This window comes from Oncorhynchus gorbuscha, linkage group LG10, assembly GCF_021184085.1.
Source record: "Oncorhynchus gorbuscha isolate QuinsamMale2020 ecotype Even-year linkage group LG10, OgorEven_v1.0, whole genome shotgun sequence".
NCBI lineage: Eukaryota > Metazoa > Chordata > Actinopteri > Salmoniformes > Salmonidae > Oncorhynchus > Oncorhynchus gorbuscha.
In genome coordinates this window covers 94245159-94269388 of record NC_060182.1, presented here as the reverse complement: position 1 = coordinate 94269388, position 24230 = coordinate 94245159, and the positions used below count along the sequence as shown (strand labels likewise).

General features: G+C 47.3%; 1 protein-coding gene across 1 annotated transcript in view; it reads right to left on the bottom strand.

The window, feature by feature from the left end:
• LOC124046774 (E3 ubiquitin-protein ligase TRIM9) overlaps positions 1-24230 on the bottom strand; it is a 92720-nt gene that overhangs the window by 44123 nt on the left and 24367 nt on the right. The window contains exons 2-3 of the mRNA XM_046367522.1: positions 5467-5562; positions 405-527 (exon numbers count right to left, since the gene is read on the bottom strand). Of these exons, the coding sequence (XP_046223478.1) occupies positions 405-527; positions 5467-5562 (219 nt within the window). The remainder of the gene's footprint in view (positions 1-404; positions 528-5466; positions 5563-24230) is intronic.

Sequence of the window (24230 nt, the reverse complement as noted above, 5' to 3'; positions counted from 1 at the left end):
TTCTAGATGACCCTGGGTCTCCGCCCCTTCTCCCACACAAAACTGCTGGTGGAACTTTCTAGATGACCCTGGGTCTCCACCCCTTCTCCCACACAAAACTGCTGGTGGAACTTTCTAGATGACCCAACGAGCAGAAGTGATAACGTCAAATGAGACGCAAAGTGTGTACCCTCGCACACTTTATTGCATGGATTTAATAAGGGTGGAAACTCACTCCAGGCAATGCTTACATCAATCATATGCTTTTAATTCCCTAACGGGGAGTGTACACTTCACTTCTGGAATTTTATGCATAAATCTTCAATTTATGCATAATTATGCCTGTTTACTATTCCTTCATTTATTTATCATTGTTACCCCGCAGACAGGAAGTCCCCTGGGCTTGATCCAAAATGGCGTCTCACCTTCAGCTTGTGCTCATGCTCCTTGTTGACGCGGGTCAACAGCTGGGCCTTGCGTCGGTTCAGGGCATCGATGAGGGCGTCACACTGCGCCACCAGACAGGCTTCGAACTCCACACCGTTCTCCTGCAGGAAACCGCTGTGCGTGAATCACGTCTTCCCCAGACTGTTAACCCGACAAAGGGCGGGAGCAGAAGAACTAAACAGACGGGATAAGGACAGACAGTCAGGCAGACAGTCAGTCAGACAGACAGACACACAGACACACAGACACACGGACAGACAGTCAGACACACAGACAGACAGACAGACAGACAGACAGACAGACAGACAGACAGACAGACAGACAGACAGACAGACAGACAGACAGACAGAGACAGATAGACAGACAGACAGACAGACAGACAGACAGACAGACAGACAGACAGACAGACAGACAGACAGACAGACAGACAGACAGACAGACAGACAGACAGCTGGGACACAAGGCTGTGTAGATAGACTTTGAAGAACACAAAGACAGGAATGACAGACAGGAAGGTAGTATGTTTCATTCCTACGGTTTAAAAAAACAAACAGACAAACTGACAGAAACATAGACAATGTGAGGCCGTATTTATCAAGCGTCTCAGAGTAGGAGAGCTGATCTAGGGTCAGTTTGGCCTTTTAGATCATGATGAATGAGGGTATATGAACAGATCCTAGATCAGAATGAATAAGGACAGATCCCAGATCAGCACTCATATTCTGAGATACTTGATTCGTACAGCCCCAGATCATCGAAACACATGTAACCCTAAAATGAAGCAGACCAGATGCTGCCTGTCGGGGACAAGATGGCAGACTACTGGGAAAGGAACTGTCATGGGGAGACTATTTGCATTTTTGGGGGTTGGGAGGGAGACTATCTGAAGTCTCTTCAGTTATTTACATTTTACTATCTGAAGACTGTTTGTAGTTTTAAACAAGTTCATTGCGGTGAACAGACTGAAGAAAGTTGTGTAGTGAAAGAAGACTGGAGATTCTGTTGATATCTCCTTCTCAGGGTAAATGTTGTTGTTGTATAATTTGGTTCCATCAAGGTAGAACCACCAGGGATTGTTTGGAGTTCTCCTGTATCCCAACCCAACTCTAGTCCTCCTCCTCCTCCTCCTCCTCCTCCTCCTCCTCCTCCGCCTCCGCCTCCTCCTTCTCACCTTCAGTGTTCCCCACCGACAGGAGTTTATTAAAGAGGGCGGAATAACATGGTGAATACAATACAAGGAACCGACGGAGACAAGGATCTGATGTCACTAGTAAGGGTCTCCCTGGACCATCAGCGGGCTGTGTGACAAGAAGAGGGGTCAGCTTGGACATCTGATCTAATCCAGAGAAATCGAATGCTTTGCTCCAAAAGGAGACACTCAAAATGGCCGCCAGAGAGAGTCCACCCATTATGGCATCATCGACCCGAATAGGGATACCCATCCAACTCATTGTAATTCTATGATCTACCCCCTCATCCCACGCTCTGTCTTTGGCATCTAGTGTTACCATAGCTACTGTTGTTGGGTATCGTTTAACACTTCAGGCAAAGTTCACAGTTGTCAATGCTTAAAGTTCAGTACATATTAGTGAACTAAAGGCGTCCGCACGCTTCAGTCAGGCTGAGTGTGCTCACATATCCCTTGAAAGACCTTCGCTTGAAAAACATGGGGGGAAAAACGTCAATAGTACTGTTTGTCCATTTTGAGACGCCGTAGCCAGTATACACTTGTTCAAAATAGTCTTAATTCATCTAAAACAACTCAAGAAATCTGTCATTAATTTGGACGTTTTTGTAGAGGAGATTCATCTAACTAAGATGTTTGTTGCAGTATTTCTCCATGAAAAAATGTGCAGTAATCTCTCGTTGAGTGACAACCAAGACTTTATTGAAGAATCCCTACTGTTGACCAATCGCCGACGAAGGCCAGTAGACTTCGGGCCACCGACTTCGGCTTGCCTCCAGATTTTTTATTTTTTTACCCTTACTGATGTCCAAAACGAACCATAAATGTTTTGTCATGATATATACACAACGTCTTCCCCAAGTGTTTTGTCTGGGAAGCATGCGGACGCCTGAAGGAGTTCCTAAAGAATGACAGGGGATTGGGGCTGGGTGAGAGTGTAGGAGGGGCTTGGGGCTATGACTGGGTGAGAGTGTAGGAGGGGCTTGGGGCTATGACTGGGTGAGAGTGTAGGAGGGGCTTGGGGCTATGACTGGGTGAGAGTGTAGGAGGGGCTTGGGGCTATGACTGGGTGAGTAGTGTTTTGTCTGGGAAGCATCTCCTAAAGAATGTAAAGGGGCTTGGGGCTATGACTGGGTGAGAGTGTAGGAGGGGATTGGAGCTATGACTGGGTGAGAGTGTAGGAGGGGCTTGGGGCTATGACTGGGTGAGAGTGTAGGAGGGCTTGGGGCTATGACTGGGTGAGAGTGTAGGAGGGGCTTGGGGCTATGATGACTGTAGGAGGGGCTTGGGGTGACTGGGTGAGAGTGTAGGAGGGGCTTGGGGCTATGACTGGATAGGAGGGCTTGGGGCTAAAACTGGGTGAGAGTGGGGCTTGTGGGGCTGGGTGATAGGACTTGGGGGGTGACTGAATGTGTAGGAGGGGCTTGGGGCTGACTGGGTGACTGGGGGTGGAGAGTGTAGGAGGGGCTTGGGGCTATGACTGGGTGAGAGTGTAGGAGGGGCTTGGGGCTATGACTGGGTGAGAGTGTAGGAGGGGATTGGGGCTATGACTGGGTGAGAGTGTAGGAGGGAATTGGGGCTATGACTGGGAGAGTGTAGGAGGGGATTGGGGCTATGACTGGGTGAGAGTGTAGGAGGGGATTGGGGCTATGACTGGGTGAGAGTGTAGGAGGGGATTGGGGCTATGACTGGGTAGGAGGATTGGGGCTATGACTGGGTGAGAGTGTAGGAGGGGATTGGGGCTATGACTGGGTGAGAGTGTAGGAGGGGATTGTGGCTATGACTGGGTGAGAGTGTAGGAGGGGCTTGGGATGGCGGGTGGGAGAAGTTATGAGTGTCGGAGGGGATTGTGACAGCGGGAGGAGGGACTGTGACTACATATATACAGTGCCTTGCGAAAGTATTCGGCCCCCTTGAACTTTGTGACCTTTTACCACATTTCAGGCTTCAAATATAAAGATATAAAACTGTATTTTTTCTGTGAGGAATCAACAACAAGTGGGACACAATCATGAAGTGGAATGACATTTATTGGATATTTCACATTTTTTTCAACAAATCAAAAACTGAAAAATTGGCCATGCAAAATTATTCAGACCCTTTACTTTCAGTGCAGCAAACTCTCTCCAGAAGTTCAGTGAGGATCTCTGAATGATCCAATGTTGACCTAAATGACTAATGATGATAAATACAATCCACCTGTGTGTAATCAAGTCTCCGTATAAATGCACCTGCACTTTGATAGTCTCAGAGGTCCGTTAAAAGCGCAGAGAGCATCATGAAGAACAAGGAACACACCAGGCAGGTCCGAGATACTGTTGTGAAGAAGTTTAAAGCCGGATTTGGATACAAAAAGATTTCCCAAGCTTTAAACATCCCAAGGAGCACTGTGCAAGCGATAATATTGAAATGGAAGGAGTATCAGAACACTGCAAATCTACCAAGACCTGGCCGTCCCTCTAAACTTTCAGCTCATAGAAGGAGAAGACTGATCAGAGATGCAGCCAAGAGGCCCATGATCACTCTGGATGAACTGCAGAGATCTACAGCTGAGGTGGGAGACTCTGTCCACAGGACAACAATCAGTCGTATATTGCACAAATCTGGCCTTTATGGAAGAGTGGCAAGAAGAAAGCCATTTCTTAAAGATATCCATAAAAAGTGTCGTTTAAAGTTTGCCACAAGCCACCTGGGAGACACACCAAACATGTGGAAGAAGGTGCTCTGGTCAGATGAAAGCAAAATTGAACTTTTTGGCAACAATGCAAAACGTTATGTTTGGCGTAAAAGCAACACAGCTCATCACCCTGAACCTATCATCCCCACTGTCAAACATGGTGGTGGCAGCATCATGGTTTGGGCCTGCTTTTCTTCAGCAGGGAAGATGGTTAAAATTGATGGGAAGATGGATGGAGTCAAATACAGGACCATTCTGGAAGAAAACCTGATGGAGTCTGCAAAAGACCTGAGACTGGGACGGAGATTTGTCTTCCAACAAGACAATGATCCAAAACATAAAGCAAAATCTACAATGGAATGGTTCAAAAATAAACATATCCAGGTGTTAGAATGGCCAAGTCAAAGTCCAGACCTGAATCCAATCGAGAATCTGTGGAAAGAACTGAAAACTGCTGTTCACAAATGCTCTCCATCCAACCTCACTGAGCTCGAGCTGTTTTGCAAGGAGGAATGGGAAAACATTTCAGTCTCTCGATGTGCAAAACTGATAGAGACATACCCCAGGCGACTTACAGCTGTAATCGCAGCAAAATGTGGCGCTACAAAGTATTAACTTAAGGGGGCTGAATAATTTTGCACACCCAATTTTTCAGTTTTTGATGTGTTAAAAAAGTTTGAAATATCCAATAAATGTCGTTCCACTTCATGATTGTGTCCCACTTGTTGTTGATTCTTCACAAAAAATTACAGTTTTATATCTTTATGTTTGAAGCCTGAAATGTGGCAAAAGGTCGCAAAGTTCAAGGGGGCCAAATATTTTGGCAAGGCACTGTACGTCCCAATTGGCACCCTATTCCCTATATAGTGCACTACTTTAGACCAAAGCCCTATGGCACCCTATTCCCTATATAGTGCACTACTTTAGACCAGAGCCCTATGGCACCCTATTACCTATATATAGTGCACTACTTTAGTCCAAAGCCCTATGGCACCCTATTCCCTATATAGTGCACTACTTTAGTCCAAAGCCCTATGGCACCCTATTCCCTATATAGTGCACTACTTTAGACCAGAGCCCTAATCAAACGTAGTGCACTATAAAGGGAATAGGGTGCCATTTGAGATTTATCCTATGAGGATGTAGGTCAGGAGCAGCAGGGAGTGTGTAACTGTACCTGGATGTGCTGCACCATGTTCCTCAGCTGAACCAGGAACTCCTTGGCCTCCGTAGCTCTGTCAGACAGGATGTTGAGGGCCTGGGACAGCTGGCCCTGAGGAGGACCAGAAAGAGAAACATGGTCAGCATTAGACACGTCCATGTGAATTACTTAATGAATCAATCACTCAATCAATCAATTGGACTAAGGTGGTTGGGAGAATGGGGGGGGCAGGGGTTGAAGGTGAGTGGGTCAGAGGTGGTTGGGAGGAGGGTGGGCGGGGGTTGAAGGTGAGTGGGTCAGAGGTGGTTGGGAGAATGGGGGCGGGGGTTGAAGGTGAGTGGGTCAGAGGTGGTTGGGAGAATGGGGGGCGGGGGTTGAAGGTGAGTGGGTCAGAGGTGGTTGGGAGAATGGGGGGCGGGGGTTGAAGGTGAGCGGGTCAGAGGTGGTTGGGGGTAGGGGGTCGGAGGTCGGCAGAGGGGAGGGGTCGGAGGTGGTTGGGGGTGGCCAAAGGTGCGGGAGGGTGGTCGGGGGTTGGTGGTGGGTGGTGGTTGGGGGGTAGAGTGAGGGCGTGGTCTGACACACACACACACACGCACCTCCTAACAGTAACCCTGAGTGCTGTGTGCCGTTGAGTGAACTGACTAGAGATCAGCCAAGTGGGGACAGAGCTTTTCATCTTTCAGGAGGACTGAGGCGGAAGAGAGGGTGAGAGGGAGACTCTGCTTCATCTGGCCAGAACACAACCCTCAGTTCCAGAACACAACCCTCAGTTCCAAAACACAGCCCTCAGGTCCAGGACACAACCCTCAGTTCCAGAACACAACCCCCAGTTCCAGAACACAACCCCCAGTTCCAGAACACAACCCTCAGTTCCAGAACACAACCCTCAGTTCCAGAACACAACCCCCAGTTCCAGAACACAACCCTCAGTTCCAGAACACAACCCCCAGTTCCAGAACACAACCCTCAGTTCCAGAACACAACCGTCAGTTCCAGAACACAACCCCCAGTTCCAGAACACAACCCTCAGTTCCAGAACACAACCCCCAGTTCCAGAACACAACCCTCAGTTCCAGAACACAACCGTCAGTTCCAGAACACAACCCTCAGTTCCAGAACACAACCCTCAGTTCCAGAACACAACCCTCAGTTCCAAAACACAGCCCTCAGTTCCAAAACACAGCCCTCAGGTCCAGGACACAACCCCCAGTTCCAGAACACTACCCTCAGTTCCAAAACACAGCCCCCAGTTCCAGAACACAACCCTCAGTTCCAGAACACAACCCTCAGTTCCAGAACACAACCCTCAGTTCCAGAACACAATATGTGTGCCATTCAGAGGGTGAATGGGCAAGACAAAAGATTTAAGTGCCTTTGAACGGGCGTATTGTACTAGGTGCCAGAGCGCATCTGTTTAAGTGTGTCAAGAACTACAACGCTGCTGGTTTTTTCACGCTCTACAGTTTTCCGTGTGTATCAAGAATGGTCCGCCACCCAAAGGAAATCCAGCCAAACTTGACACAACTGTGGGAAGCATTAGAGTCAACAACAGGGATGCTGTGTACCACAGGGATGCTCAATTTCTCCACCCACAATGCACTCTTTAAATAGCCTACCTTCGTTTCAGTGAAGGGCTGATAAGTTAAAACCTAGACTTGAATTGAGAAGGGTATGAGAGGGTATGCCATAGGCCTACCTTTTTATTAAAGAAAATGGAAGAAAGCATAGACCCCCTTTGCTAGCTTAAGATAAATATGTTTTGGGGAAACACTTGTGACCCCTCGTTGGGGTTAAAGCCACGGACGAAGAGGAGCAGGCAAACATACGTGTTTTTTAAAACTCTTTTTTGACTCTTTTTTTGACTCGTTTTTGACTCTTTTTTTTTATTACTCTGACTGAGATTGGCCTAATTCTACCTGAGTACCAAGCTCAGATTCCTAATGATGTCTCAGATTTAGTGACTTTGCCGAACAGGGGACAGTTTCGCTGCAAACATAACACACTGATTTGGCATTGGAGAAATATGACAAGATGAACCCATACTCGGATCTCTCTGTCCATTCTTAGCTTGTAAGATTCTGCTAAGGTCTCCAGTCATGTAAAACATTATACAGAATTGCATGAAATGTTTATAGAAGGACATTTTTTTTCTCAGACCCTGCACATACAACGATAAGATTCATGCAATGCTTTTACTCTAACGGAGATGTAGGGGGCGGCAGCGTAGCCTAGTGGTTAGAGCGTTGGACTAGTAACTGGAAGGTTGCGAGTTCAAACCCCCGAGCTGACAAGGTACAAATCTGTTGTTCTGCCCCTGAACAGGCAGTTAACCCACTGTTCCTAGGCCATCATTGAAAATAAGAATGTGTTAACTGACTTGCCTGGTTAAATAAAGGTCAAATAAAAAATGTTTCCACCTCTATTCTCGTTCACACGGTGGTCTGTGAACCCACAACCTTCTGGCTCGCAGCCCTGTGCACTATAAAAATTCCTGCGTTGCCATGTAATAATGTTTGGATTCAGTCTTGAGTTTCACCTTTGGTCTAATCATTGTCACACGTTCCTTTCCATTTTCTACCATGGTTATTGTATTTTCATGTTTCTTCTGTAAGAACCATTTCATATATAGTCCATACATTTATTTAGTCCATACAGGCCAATTCCCAAGAGAGTAAAGGGTTAACCACCTGCCTAGGATTAGCAAGCCAAATTGGTGTGAGGGCTGTCAATTATCAATTAAACAATGTCTGTCAAAAAAAAAACACATGAAAACATACAATATACAATTAAATAGACTGTTTTTGGCTGAAATGGTATGAAAGATATCAGCTATGGCTTGAATATGAACAATGAAATATGAGCAGGCTAAATAACAAACAAACACAGTGACACTGGAGACCTGGGCCGTGGAGCCGCACAGATGACATGCTCCTCAGGACGATATACGGGAGCCGGACAGATGACATGCTCCTCAGGACGATATATACGGGAGCCGGACAGATGACATGCTCCTCAGGACGATATACGGGAGCTGGACAGATGACATGCTCCTCAGGACGATATACGGGAGCCGCACAGATGACATGCTCCTCAGGACGATATACGGGAGCCGGACAGATGACATGCTCCTCAGGACGATATACGGGAGCCGCACAGATGACATGCTCCTCAGGACGATATACGGGAGCCGGACAGATGACATGCTCCTCAGGACGATATACGGGAGCCGGACAGATGACATGCTCCTCAGGACGATATACGGGAGCCGGACAGATGACATGCTCCTCAGGACGATATACGGGAGCTGACACAGATGACACCGGACAGATGACATGCTCCTCAGGACGATATACGGGAGCCGCACAGATGACATGCTCCTCAGGACGATATACGGGAGCCGGACAGATGACATGCTCCTCAGGACGATATACGGGAGCCGCACAGACGACACGCTCCTCAGGACGATATACGGGAGCCGCACAGATGACACGCTCCTCAGGACGATATACGGGAGCTGACACAGGTGACATGCTCCTCAGGACGATATACGGGAGCTGGCACAGATGACATGCTCCTCAGGACGATATACGGGAGCCGGACAGATGACATGCTCCTCAGGACGATATCCGGGAGCCGCACAGATGACATGCTCCTCAGGACGATATACGGGAGCCGCACAGATGACACGCTCCTCAGGACGATATACAGGAGCCGGCACAGATGACATGCTCCTCAGGACGATATACGGGAGCTGACACAGATGGCACCGGACAGATGACATGCTCCTCAGGACGATATACGGGAGCCGGACAGATGACACGCTCCTCAGGACGATATACGGGAGCCGGCACAGATGACATGCTCCTCAGGACGATATACGGGAGCTGACACAGATGGCACCGGACAGATGACATGCTCCTCAGGACGATATACGGGAGCCGGACAGATGACATGCTCCTCAGGACGATATACGGGAGCCGGACAGATGACATGCTCCTCAGGACGATATACGGGAGCCGGACAGATGACATGCTCCTCAGGACGATATACGGGAGCCAGACAGATGACATGCTCCTCAGGACGATATACGGGAGCCGCACAGATGACACGCTCCTCAGGACGATATACGGGAGCCGGCACAGATGACATGCTCCTCAGGACGATATACGGGAGCTGACACAGATGGCACCGGACAGATGACATGCTCCTCAGGACGATATACGGGAGCCGGACAGATGACATGCTCCTCAGGACGATATACGGGAGCCGGACAGATGACATGCTCCTCAGGACGATATACGGGAGCTGACACAGATGACATGCTCCTCAGGACGATATACAGGAGCCGGACAGATGACATGCTCCTCAGGACGATATACGGGAGCCGCACAGATGACATGCTCCTCAGGACGATATATGGGAGCCGCACAGATGACACGCTCCTCAGGACGATATACGGGAGCCGGCACAGATGACATGCTCCTCAGGACGATATACGGGAGCTGACACAGATGACATGCTCCTCAGGACGATATACGGGAGCCGGCACAGATGACATGCTCCTCAGGACGATATACGGGAGCCGCACAGATGACACCCTCCTCAGGACGATATACGGGAGCTGACACAGATGGCACCGGACAGATGACATGCTCCTCAGGACGATATACGGGAGCTGGCACAGGTGGCACCGGACAGATGACATGCTCCTCAGGACTATATACGGGAGCTGACACAGATGGCACCGGACAGATGACATGCTCCTCAGGACGATATACGGGAGCTGACACAGATGACACCGGACAGATGACATGCTCCTCAGGACGATATACGGGAGCTGACACAGGTGGCACCGGACAGATGACATGCTCCTCAGGACGATATACGGGAGCCGGCACAGATGGCACCGGACAGATGACATGCTCCTCAGGACGATATACGGGAGCTGACACAGATGGCACCGGACAGATGACATGCTCCTCAGGACGATATACGGGAGCTGACACAGGTGACATGCTCCTCAGGACGATATACGGGAGCTGACACAGATGGCACCGGACGGATGACATGCTCCTCAGGACGATATACGGGAGCTGACACAGGTGGCATCGGTCGGCCAACACGCTTCATAGGTCGACTGTCTTGCCTCTCCAGCCAAACCAACAGTGTCGTAGCTGTCCCTCCTTCGCTGCTTCCGCCTGCTTCCGCCTGAAAACGGCTTTTGTCTCCTACCATTATTTAATCCCAAGTCCAGGATGTCCTCCACTCCTGGCTTTCCTCCCAGGCCCAGGATCCCTGCTCCTCCTGGGCACGCTGCTTGGTCTGTGGGTGGTGTGATTTTCTGTCACGTTAGTTGGAATAAATGGACCAAGGCGCAGCATACGTAGAGGTTTAATTGAAATGAAACTCACAAAAACAGTAAAGAGCAAAACGAAAGGTGAAGTCATGGAGTACTCACAGACCACTACACACAAACAAGACCCCACAAAAACACAGTGGTGGAAATGGCTGCCTAAATATGATCCCCAATCAGAGACGACGATAGACAGCTGTCTCTGATTGGGAACCATACCAGGCCAACATAGAAATACAAAAACTAGAGTACCCACCCTAGTCACACCCTGACCAAACCAACATAGAGAATAAAAGGCTCTCTATGGTCAGGGCGTGACACTCACATAAATAAACATATGGAAAACGTATTTGTATGTGCACTCCAAGTATCGTAGTAATAATAACTTCCTCTGTGGCAACTTGGAGATTACATTTCAATGAATGACCCCATATTATAGACATAAAGGGTTTTGGGATGGAGAATTTGAATGTCTTGGAACATACAGAAAATACACTGGCTAAACACTGGGAAAACAGAGAGAAAACACTGGGAAAACAGAGAGAAAACACTGGGAAAACAGAGAGAAAACACTGGGAAAACACTGGGAAAACAGAGAGAAAACACTGGGAAAACAGAGAGAAAACACTGGGAAAACACTGGGAAAACAGAGAGAAAACACTGGGAAAACAGAGAGAAAACACTGGGAAAACAGGGAGAAAACACTGGGAAAACAGAGACAAAAACACTGGGAAAACAGAGAGAAAACACTGGGAAAACAGGGAGAAAACACTGGGAAAACAGAGAGAAAACACTGGGAAAACACTGGGAAAACAGAGACAAAACACTGGGAAAACACTGGGAAAAAAGAGAGAAAACACTGGGAAAACAGAGAGAAAACACTGGGAAAACACTGGGAAAACAGAGAGAAAACACTGGGAAAACAGAGAGAAAACACTGGAAAACAGAGAGAAAACACTGGGAAAACAGAGAGAAAACACTGGGAAAACACTGGGAAAACAGAGAGAAAACACTGGGAAAACAGGGAGAAAACACTGGGAAAACAGAGAGAAAACACTGGGAAAACAGAGAGAAAACACTGGGAAAACAGGGAGAAAACAGAGAGAAAACACTGGGAAAACACTGGGAAAACAGAGACAAAACACTGGGAAAACAGAGAGAAAACACTGAGAAAACAGAGAGAAAACACTGGGAAAACACTGGGAAAACAGAGAGAAAATACTGGGAAAACACTGGGAGAACAGGGAGAAAACACTGGGAAAACAGAGAGAAAACACTGGGAAAACACTGGGAAAACAGAGAGAAAACACTGGGAAAACAGAGAGAAAACACTGGGAAAACACTGGGAAAACAGAGAGAGAACACTGGGAAAACAGAGAGAAAACACTGGGAAAACAGAGAGAAAACACTGGGAAAACAGAGAGAAAACAGAGAGAAAACACTGGGAAAACACTGGGAAAACACTGGGAAAACAGAGAGAAAACACTGGGAAAACACTGGGAAAACAAGAGAAAAAACACAGAGAAAACACTGGGAAAACAGAGAGAAAACACTGGCTAAACACTGGGAAAACAGAGAGAAAACACTAGGAAAACAGAGAGAAAACACTGTGTCATGCAGGTGAAAGAGGACCCAAAAGCGACTTAACAGAAACAGAGTTTATTTAAGAGGGAAAACACTGGGAAAACAGAGCCACAGAAAACACTGGGAAAACAGAGGCAAAAAAACACTGGGATACACAAACAGCAAAAACACGACAGGAGAAAAACACTGGTGAAAACAGACGGGACAGGACGGAAACAAAGGAATAAATAGGGACTAATCAGGGGAAAACACAGGTGTGGGAAGACTAAATGATGATTAGGGGAATAAACACTGGGAGCAGGAACGGAACGATAGAGAGAAAAACACTGAGAGAGGGAGGGGGAGAGAGAGGGATAGAAGGAGGGAAAGAACCAAATAAACCACAGAGGGGAAAGAATGGGGAGAGGGAAACACTGATAATAAATGAAAACATGACAGAAAACACTCGAGGAGGAAAAACACTGGGAAAACAGAACCCAACTCCTCTCCTCAGGAAAATCCACTGACAAGGACGGGAAAACACTGCGAAGAAAGGAAAACACTGGAGAAAACAGGATGGGAAAACGCGGAAGAAGAAACAGCGACAGGATTGACGACCTGGGAGAAAACACTGGGAAAACACTAAGAGGAAGGTTGCGAGTGGAAAGACTCTCTGGCCGCAACAAACCTTGGACTTAATCCTGCGTTTATTGGCGGCTCTCACCGTCTGTGCCCTGTAACGGCAAAAACACAGGTGCGCTCACAACGTTGGAAAACAGAGCGGAAAACACTGGGAAAACAGAGAGAAAACACGGTGAAGGAAAACACTGGGAAAACTGAAAGAAAGAGTAAAATCGTCTGATTGGCCCTCTCTGCTTGAAAGACTGGGAAAACGGAAGAGAGACTGAACACTCAAACGACAGAACTCCCTCCAAAACACGTGGGAAAACACTGGGAAAACACTAGGGAAAAACAGAATGAAAGAAAACAGAGAGAAAACACTGGGAAAACAAGAGCAGGAGGAGAGAAAACACTGCAGGAAAACACTGGGAAAACAGAGAGAAAACACTGGGAAAACAGCCCACTGAAGAACAAAACACGAAAAGGAGGTTACTAGGACAAACACAGTGTGCGTGAGTGCTTGCTTAAAACACTGGGAAAACACTCGGGATCAGAAAACAGAGAACTAAACAGACGGGAAAACACTGGGAAAACAGAGAGAAAACACTGGGAAAACACTGGGAAAACAGAGGAAAACACTGGGAAAACAGAGAGAAAACACTGGGAAAACACTGACTGGAAAACAGAGGAAGCGTCAAAACAGAGAGGAAAAGCGGACTGGTAAAACGAAAACACTGGGACCACTTAAAACACGTCTTGACAGAAGGAAAACAGAGAAAACACTGGGAAAACAGAGCGGAAAACACTGGGAAAACACTGGGAAAACAGAGAGAAAACAGGAGACAGAAAACACTGGGAAAACACTGGACGGAGAAAAAAAAAGTCAAGATAGACAAAAACAATGTTCAGCATGAAAACACTGGGAAAAAACAGAGAGAAAACACTGATGCGGGACTTAGTAAACACTGGAAAACAAGCGGATAACGATTCAAGAAAAAATCCACAGAAAACACTGGGAAAACTAAGAGAAAACACTGGCTAAACACTGGGAAAACGAGGAGAAGGAGAAAACACTAGGAAAACGGGAGACTGAAGAAACATGATATTCTCCGGCACTCCTGTCAAAACTGAGAAGTGGGAAAACGGGAGGGATGGAGAAAACACTGGGTAAACACTGGGAAAACACTGGGAAAAGGTGTAAACTGAACGAAAAATCAAAAAGAAAACACTGGCCAGAACTGTGAGGGTTAAAGGAAAACTGATACTGGGAAGAAACACTGGGAAAACAAGCTTATCTAACTCTCTGAAGGAACACTGGTCCATGAAACAACCCTGGTCTAAAACAGACAGAAAACACTGGACCGACAAAAGTACAGATTTTGATGGAGAGACTTGAGTAGTTGCGCTCACCTGTAGCCCTCGAAAACACTGTCCAGCAACTCCGCAAAACACAGGCGGTTGGTGATCCTCCGTTCCCTCTCCTTAGTCGAGAAATCCCTCCCACTGCATGGGGAAAACATGCGGAGAGGGAAAACAGAGGAAAACACTGGGAAAACAGAAGAGAAAACACTGGGAAAACACTGGGAAAGCTCGTTCCAAAGAAAGCACTGGGAAAACATGGACCGTTCACCTTGGAAAACACTGGGAAAACCGAATCATCTCCTCTTTAAAGTTCTGGAACTTGTTAGAGCAATCAGCCCTTGAAAACAGAGAGTGAAAACAGTATGTGTTGGGTTGGAGGAGAAAACACTGGGAAAACAGCAAGTGGGAAAACAGGCTCGGCAGGGAAAACGAGACACTCTGGGAAAACGGCCAGGTTCTGGCAGAAAACACAGTGGAAAACAGCGGAAAACAGAGAGGTGAAAACACTAACAGGAGTTTAAAGTCAAACAGGGAATAACAGAAATCCTCTAGTCAGGGAATAACTGGAGAAGCGGCCACAAACACTGGGAAAACAGAGACACCTGCTCACACGCAGCATCTGATGAAGGCAAAAACACGACAGGACAGGGCGATAAAACACAGCAAAAAAACACAGGGAAAACACTGGGAAAACAAGACGGGACAGGAAAACACAAAGGAATAAATAGGGACTCTAATCAGGGAAAACACTGGGAAAATGATGAGGGGAAAAACACTGGGAGCAGGAACGGAACGATAGCTAAACAGGGATAGAAGGAGGGAAAGAACCAAATAAGACCAGCAGAGGGAAACGAATAGAATGGGGAAAGGGACAAGACATGATAATAAATGACAAACATGACACACTGGCTAAACACTGGGAAAACAGGGAGAAAACACTGGGTAAACACTGGGAAAACACTGGGAAAACAAGAGAGAAAACACTGGCTAAACACTGGGAAAACGCAGAGAAAACACTGGGAAAACAGAGAGAAAACACTGGGAAAACAGAGAGAAAACACTGGGAAAACAGAGAGAAAACACTGGGAAAACAGGGAGAAAACACTGGGGAAACATCCCCCCCAGACAGAACACTATGGACCCTGGTCCCCCCCCAGACAGAACACTATGGACCCTGGCCCCACTCCCAGACAGAACACTATGGACCCTGGCCCCACCCCCAGGCAGAACACTATGGACCCTGGCCCCACTCCCAGACAGAACACTATGGACCCTGCCCCCCAGACAGAACACTATGGACCCTGGTCCCACCCCCAGACAGAACACTATGGACCCTGGCCCCACCCCCAGACAGAACACTATGGACCCTGGCCCCACCCCCAGACAGAACACTATGGACCCTGGCCCCACCCCCATACAGAACACTATGGACCCTGGTCCCACCCCCAGACAGAACACTATGGACCCTGGTCCCCCCCCCCCCAGACAGAACACTATGGACCCTGGCCCCACCCCCAGACAGAACACTATGGACCCTGGCCCCACCCCCAGACAGAACACTATGGACCCTGGTCCCACCCCCAGACAGAACACTATGGACCCTGGTCCCCCCCCAGGCAGAACACTATGGACCCTGCCCCCAGACAGAACACTATGGACCCTGGTCCCACCCCCAGACAGAACACTATGGACCCTGGTCCCACCCCAGACAGAACACTATGGACCCTGCCCCCAGACAGAACACTATGGACCCTGGTCCCACCCCCAGACAGAACACTATGGACCCTGGTCCCACCCCCAGACAGAACACTATGGACCCTGGTCCCACCCCCAGACAGAACACTATGGACCCTGGTCCCCCCAGACAGAACACTATGGACCCTGGTCACACCCCCAGACAGAACACTATGGACCCTGCCCCCCCCAGACAGAACACCTGGACCCTGCCCCCAGACAGAACACTATGGACCCTGGTCCCACCCCCAGACAGAACACTATGGACCCTGGTCCCACCCCAGACAGAACACATGGACCCTGCCCCCAGACAGAACACTATGGACCCTGGTCCCACCCCCAGACAGAACACTATGGACCCTGGTCCCACCCCCAGACAGAACACTATGGACCCTGGTCCCACCCCCAGACAGAACACTATGGACCCTGGTCCCACCCCCAGACAGAACACTATGGACCCTGGTCCCCCCAGACAGAACACTATGGACCCTGGTCACACCCCAGACAGAACACTATGGACCCTGTCCCCCCCCAGACAGAACACTATGGACCCTGGTCCCACCCCCAGACAGAACACTATGGACCCTGGTCCCACCCCCAGACAGAACACTATGGACCCTGGTCCCACCCCCAGACAGAACACTATGGACCCTGGTCCCCCCAGACAGAACACTATGGACCCTGGTCCCACCCCCAGACAGAACACTATGGACCCTGGTCCCACCCCCAGACAGAACACTATGGACCCTGGCCCCACCCCCAGACAGAACACTATGGACTCTGGTCCCAACCCCAGACAGAACACTATGGACCATGGTCCCACCCCCAGACAGAACACTATGGACCCTGGCCCCACCCCCAGACAGAACACTATGACTCTGGTCCCAACCCCAGACAGAACACTATGGACCATGGTCCCACCCCAGACAGAACACTATGGACCCTGGTCCCACCCCCAGACAGAACACTATGGACCCTGGTCCCACCCCCAGACAGAACACTATGGACTCTGGTCCCAACCCCAGACAGAACACTATGGACTCTGGTCCCAACCCCAGACAGAACACTATGGACCATGGTCCCACCCCCAGACAGAACACTATGGACCCTGGTCCCACCCCCAGACAGAACACTATGGACCCTGGTTAGATGTAGTGTAGCTGTAGTTTCTATCAGGTGTTTTTCAGAGAGAGCAGCTCTTCACAAAGCAAATCACCAGGCAACCAACACCACTTACTGAACCTGTCAATCATTATACACTGCCCCTATACACTCTCAGCTCCTATAGCTTTCTCTCATTCAGACTATAAGTCAGGACACACACACACACACAGGCACACACTCGCATACATGCATAGAAATACACACACACACACGCACGCACGCACGCACGCACGCACGCACGCACACACACACACACACACACACACACACACACACACACACACACACACACACACACACACACACACACACACACACACACACACACAGAAACACACACACACACACACACATGCATAGAAATATATACACACACACACACACACACACACACACACACACACACACACACACACACACACACACACACACACACACACACACACACACACACACACACACACACACACACACACACACACACACACACACACACACTGCCATTTCAACCATCCTTTATTAGCTTCTCATTTTCTGTTTCAGTCCCAGACTTGTCTCATTGTCCTCTCTGAATCAATGAAGGTCGATCAGGGGTATGTCGCCTTGTTAACAGTGGCTGTTGCGGTGCTCAGTGACGCGGCAGAAGCTCTCTGTCACACTGATGAATCCAACACAGTTGATTTGATTGTCTGGAAGGGTTTTTCCACAGTGTCTGATGAAATCAATACGGTTGACTTGATTGTCAGGTTTTTTTTGTCCACAGTCTCTGATGATAGCAACACAGCTGATTTGATTGTCTAGAGGGGGTTTTCCATATTGTCATATCCATCTGTCTGTGAGTAGGCAACATACAGTACATGCACACTCCTCGTGCAAGCGCTAAAAAAAAAAAAAAACAGGTCAAATCATCGTGTGATGCGAAGTAAATATTGTTCTGTTTTTTGACTACTGAAGCTGGTTTTGTAAAGCCATGTCTACGTATAGCAGCACCGATCTGGTAACACGTTACTTCAAGCCTGCAGGTATAATGCTTTATAACAGGGGTCACCAACCAAGCCCGAGATCACCCGCTTAGATTTTTAAACATGACTTCATGTTTTAAAACAGTCATCTAATAAAAACAGATCTGTAGGAATGAGGTTTGTGCAGTAGGCAGGCCTCATACATTATCATAGCAGTAGGCTGGCCTCCTACATTATCACAGCAGTAGGCAGGACAACCACATTATCATAGCAGTAGGCAGGCCTCATACATTATCATAGCAGTAGGCTGGCCTCCTACATTATCACAGCAGTAGGCAGGACAACCACATTATCATAGCAGTAGGCAGGCCTACTACATTATCACAGCAGTAGGCAGACCTCATACATTATCACAGCAGTAGGCAGGACAACCACATTATCACAGCAGTAGGCAGGCCTCATACATTATCACAGCAGTAGGCAGGCCTCATACATTATCACAGCAGTAGGCTGGCCTCATTCATTATCACAGCAGTAGGCTGGCCTCATTCATTATCACAGCAGTAGGCAGACCTCCTACATTATCACAGCAGTAGGCTGGCCTCCTACATTATCACAGCAGTAGGCAGGCCTCATACATTATCACAGCAGTAGGCAGGACAACCACATTATCACAGCAGTAGGCTGGCCTCATACATTATCACAGCAGTAGGCAGGACAACCACATTATCACAGCAGTAGGCAGGACAACCACATTATCACAGCAGTAGGCAGGCCTCATACATTATCACAGCAGTAGGCAGGCCTCATACATTATCACAGCAGTAGGCTGGCCTCATTCATTATCACAGCAGTAGGCAGACCTCCTACATTATCACAGCAGTAGGCTGGCCTCCTACATTATCACAGCAGTAGGCAGGCCTCATACATTATCACAGCAGTAGGCAGGACAACCACATTATCACAGCAGTAGGCTGGCCTCATACATTATCACAGCAGTAGGCAGGACAACCACATTATCACAGCAGTAGGCAGGACAACCACATTATCACAGCAGTAGGCAGGACAACCACATTATCACAGAATATTGGCTATATGCCTGGCCAGCCAATATTGTCTAGGAGCAACAATGGCTCAGTGGAAGACCACGTAAGCTCACTACCAAGTTCCAAACTGCCTCTGGAAGCAAAGTCAGTACAAGAACTGGGGTGGCAGGGTAGCCTAGTGGTAAGAGAGTTGGACTAGTAACCAGCAGGTAGCCTAGTGGTTAGAGCGTTGGACTAGTAACCAGCAGGTAGCCTAGTGGTAAGAGAGTTGGACTAGTAACCAGCAGGTAGCCTAGTGGTTAGAGCGTTGGACTAGTAACCAGCAGGTAGACTAGTGGCTAGAGCGTTGGACTAGTAACCAGCAGGTAGCCTAGTGGTTAGAGTGTTGGACTAGTAACCAGCAGGTAGCCTAGTGGTTAGAGCGTTGAACTAGTAACCAGCAGGTAGCCTAGTGGTTAGAGCGTTGGACTAGTAACCAGCAGGTAGCCTTGTAGTTAGAGCGTTGGACTAGTAACCAGCAGGTAGCCTAGTGGTTAAAGTGTTGGACTAGTAACCAGCAGGTAGCCTAGTGGTTAGAGCGTTGGACTAGTAACCAGCAGGTAGCCTAGTGGTTAGAGCGTTGGACTAGTAACCAGCAGGTAGCCTAGTGTTTAGAGCGTTGGACTAGTAACCAGCAGTTAGCCTAGTAGTTAGAGCGTTGCACTAGTAACCGAAAGGTTGCAAGTCCGAATCCCTGAGCCAACAAGGTACAGATCTGTCGTTCTGCCCCTGAACAGGCAGTTGAGGCAGACAGCCCACTAGGCTGTCAAATAATTAGTTCTTAATTAACTGACTTGCCTATATTAAAAAAAGGTAAACCATTAAAAAATAAAGCTTCATGAAATGGGTTTCCATGGCCGAGCAGCTGCACACAAGCCTAAGATCACCAAGCATCAGCTGGAGTGGTGCAAAGCTCACCGCCATTGGACGATGAATCACACTTCACCAACTGCCAGTCTGACAGACAAATCTGGGTTTGACGGATTTCAGGACAACCATTTTCCTTCCTCACTCACTTAACTCATCACACTTTTCCAGTCACACAGAACACACAGACACCCCATTATTTCTACCTTGTTGATTCCTGCCTAACTTCAGGCTTTGGGTACCTTTGTGTTCCAGTTCCTTGTATTTTCATGAATTGTCCTATATTTTATTATTTATAAATCGTATACATAAAATATGGAATAGAAATTATTTTACAAACATTGTCATGCCCTGGTCGAAGTATTTTGTGTTTATCTTCATGTATTGGGTCAGGCCAGGGTGTGACATGGGGATTTTGTATTGTGGTGTGTTTTGTCTTGGGGTTTTGGTGTTGGTATTGGGATTGTAGCCTAGTGGGGTATCTAGCAAAGTCTATGGCTGTCTGGAGTGGTTCTCAATCAGAGGCAGGTGTTTATCGTTGTCTCTGATTGGGAACCATATTTAGGCAGCCATATTCTTTGAGTTTGTCATGGGTGATTGTCCTTAATGTCTTTGTTCCTGTCGCTGTGTTAGTTGACACAAGTATAGGCTGTTTCGGTTTTCGTTTCGTTATTTACGTTCTTTGTTTTTGTAGTGTTTGTGTTAATTCGTGTTTACGTTGTTCATTAAACATGGATCGCAATCTACACGCTGCATTTTGGTCCGACTCTCCTTCACACCTAGAAAACTGTTACAAACATTCCCTAACTTCAATAGTATAGTGTATTTATAGTTTATTTATTAATTGTTGTATTTTATTATTTATATATATATTACAATCGCTACCATTAATATTGCTGATGTTCCATTTTAGAATAGTCATGCAGTGGTCTTGGTGTCTTGGAACAGTTGGATGTGGAATACAAGTGCTACACATCTCCCTTTTAGTCTACTGTCTTTGAAGAGTGTAAACTTTACGTCTTTCTGCAACCTGGCATCATCCCTACGGTGAAGCATGGTGGCGGCAGCATCATGTTGTGGGGATGTTTTTCAGCAGCAGGGACTGGCAGACTAGTCAGGATAGAGGGAAAGATGAAAAGTAAAAGTACAAAGAGATCCTTAATGAAAACCTGTTCCAGAGGACTCAGGACATCAGACTTGAGCAAAGGTTCACTTTCCATTAAGACAACGACCCTAAACACACAGCCAAGACAACACAGAGTTGGCTTCGGGACAAGTCTCTGAACGTCCTTGAGGGGCCCAGCCAGAGCTCGAACCCGATCGAAAATCTCTTGAGAGACCTGAAAATAGCTGTGCTGCGAAGCTCCCCATCCAACCTGACAGAGCTTGAGAGGATCTGCAGAGAAGAATGGGAGAAGCCCCAAATACAGGTGTGCCAAGCTTGTAGCGTCATACCCAAGAAGACTTGAGGCTGTAATCCCTGCCAAAGGTGCTTCAACAAAGTACTGAGTAAAGGGTCTGAATACTTATGTAAATGTATTATTATAATTAATTGCACTGTACGTGGATACAAACGCTGAACAAAAATAAAAAAACGCAACATGGAACAATTACAGTGATTTTACTAAGTTACATTTCATATAAGGAAATCTGTCAATTTAAATAAATAAATTAGGCCCTAATCTATGGATTTCACATGACTGGGAATGCAAAAATGCATCTTGTTGATCACAGATACCTTAAAACAAAAAGGTAGGGGAGTGTATCAGAAAACCAGTCAGTATCTGGTGTGACCACTATTTGCCTCATGCAGCGCGACATCTACTTTCACATAGAGTTGATCAGGAAGTTGATTGTGACCTGTGGAATGTTGTCCCACTCCTCTTCAATGGCTGTGTGAAGTTGCTGGATATTGGCAGGAACTGGAACACTCAGTCATACACGTCAATCCAGAGCATCCCAAACATGCTCAATGATTGACATGTCTGGAGAATATGCAGGCCATGGAAGAACTGGGACATTTTCAAATTCCAGGAATTGTGTACAGATCCTTGTGACATGGGGCCTTGCATTATCATGCTGAAACATGAAGTGATGGCGGCAGATGAATGACACAACAACGTGTCATTCATCTAAAATGACGTTGGAGGTGTCTTATTGTAGAGAAGTTAACAATAAATGATCTGGCAACAGTTCCGTTGGACTTTCCTACAGTCAGCATGCCAATTTCACGCTCCCTCAAAACATGAGACATCTACTACGGCATTGTGTTGTGTGACAAAACACATTTCACTAACAGGGATGTAAACAAATTTGTGCACAAACATTTGAGAGAAATAAGCTTTTCATGCACGCAGTACATTTCTGGGATCTTTTAATTCAGCTCATGAAACATGGAACCAACACTTCACATGTTGCGATTATATTTTTGTTCAGTATACATACATTAGCTTAAAGCTATAATCCGCAGTATCTGCATCCATTGGTGATATACAGTCTGTACCCATTGATTCTTGAAGAATATAACTTATAAATGCCTCATGAGCTTTAGTTCAAAATGTGGTGTCACATCAGAGACCAAAATATAAGCTTGTTTTTCTACAATGTTTGTGAACATTGTCAATGTAAACCAACCCTGTATAGACTCATAACATGGTTAGAGCGGTTAAAATAATAGTGTTGATATCATGGATGGTCCATAGCGCTGTCTATTAATCTGAGAGTGGTTACATTGTTCCAGGCCCATCCCTCAGCTTTTTACCAAAACAAAGAGAGTGTTACGATATGCGCTTAGAGTCGGGAAGCAGGTTCAGGGAGAGACATATATAGGGAAGGAACTAAAGGGAGTGACATATATAGGAAAGGAACCAAAGGGAGTGACATATATAGGGAAGGAACCAAAGGGAGAGACATATATAGGGAAGGAACCAAAGGGAGAGACATATATAGGGAAGGAACCAAAGGGAGAGACATATATAGGGAAGGAACCAAAGGGAGAGACATATATAGGGAAGGAACCAAAGGGAGAGACATATATAGGGAAGGAACCAAAGGGAGAGACATATATAGGGAAGGAACCAAAGGGAGAGACATATATAGGGAATGAACCAAAGGGAGAGACATATATAGGGAAGGAACCAAAGGGAGAGACATATATAGGGAAGGAACCAAAGGGAGAGACATATATAGGGAAGGAACCAAAGGGAGAGACATATATAGGGAAGGAACCAAAGGGAGAGACATATATAGGGAAGGAACCAAAGGGAGAGACATATATAGGGAAGGAACCAAAGGGAGAGACATATATAGGGAAGGAACCAAAGGGAGAGACATATATAGGGAAGGAACCAAAGGGAGAGACATATATAGGGAAGGAACCAAAGGGAGAGACATATATAGGGAAGGAACCAAAGGGAGAGACATATATAGGGAAGGTAATCAGGGAAGAGATGGAGTCCAGGTGAGTCTGATGACACGCAGGTGTGCATAACGATGGTGACGGGTGTGCGGCCATAACGAGCAGCCTGGTGACCTAGAGGCCGGAGAGGGAGCACACGTGACCTAGAGGCCAGAGAGGGAGCACACGTGACCTAGAGGGAGCACACGTGACCTAGAGGGAGCACACGTGACCTAGAGGGAGCACACGTGACCTAGAGGGAGCACACGTGACCTAGAGTAACTTTGTTATTGTTTCAACTGCAGACTGCACCTTCAATGTGAGTTGTTACAATGGGTTAGGGTTGGGGGTTAGGGATTGGGATTAGGGTTAGGGATTAGGGGTTAGGGATTAGGGTTAGGGGTTAGGGATTAGGGTTAGGGTTAGGGTTAGGGGTTGGGGTTAGGGGTTAGGGTTAGTGTTAGGGGTTAGGGGTTAGGGTTAGGGGTTAGGGTTAGTCAATGTGCATTGAGCCCCTCTTGCAAAAAAAAAACAATTCTAATGAGATTTTTGTAATTGTACATTAGCCAGCCCCTGACGGGGATGTTACAATGTTGGAACGAGACCTAATCGTGGTTTCACAGGGGACCCTGAGGACGCCCCTGGTATTGATGTGTGTGTGTGTGTAATCA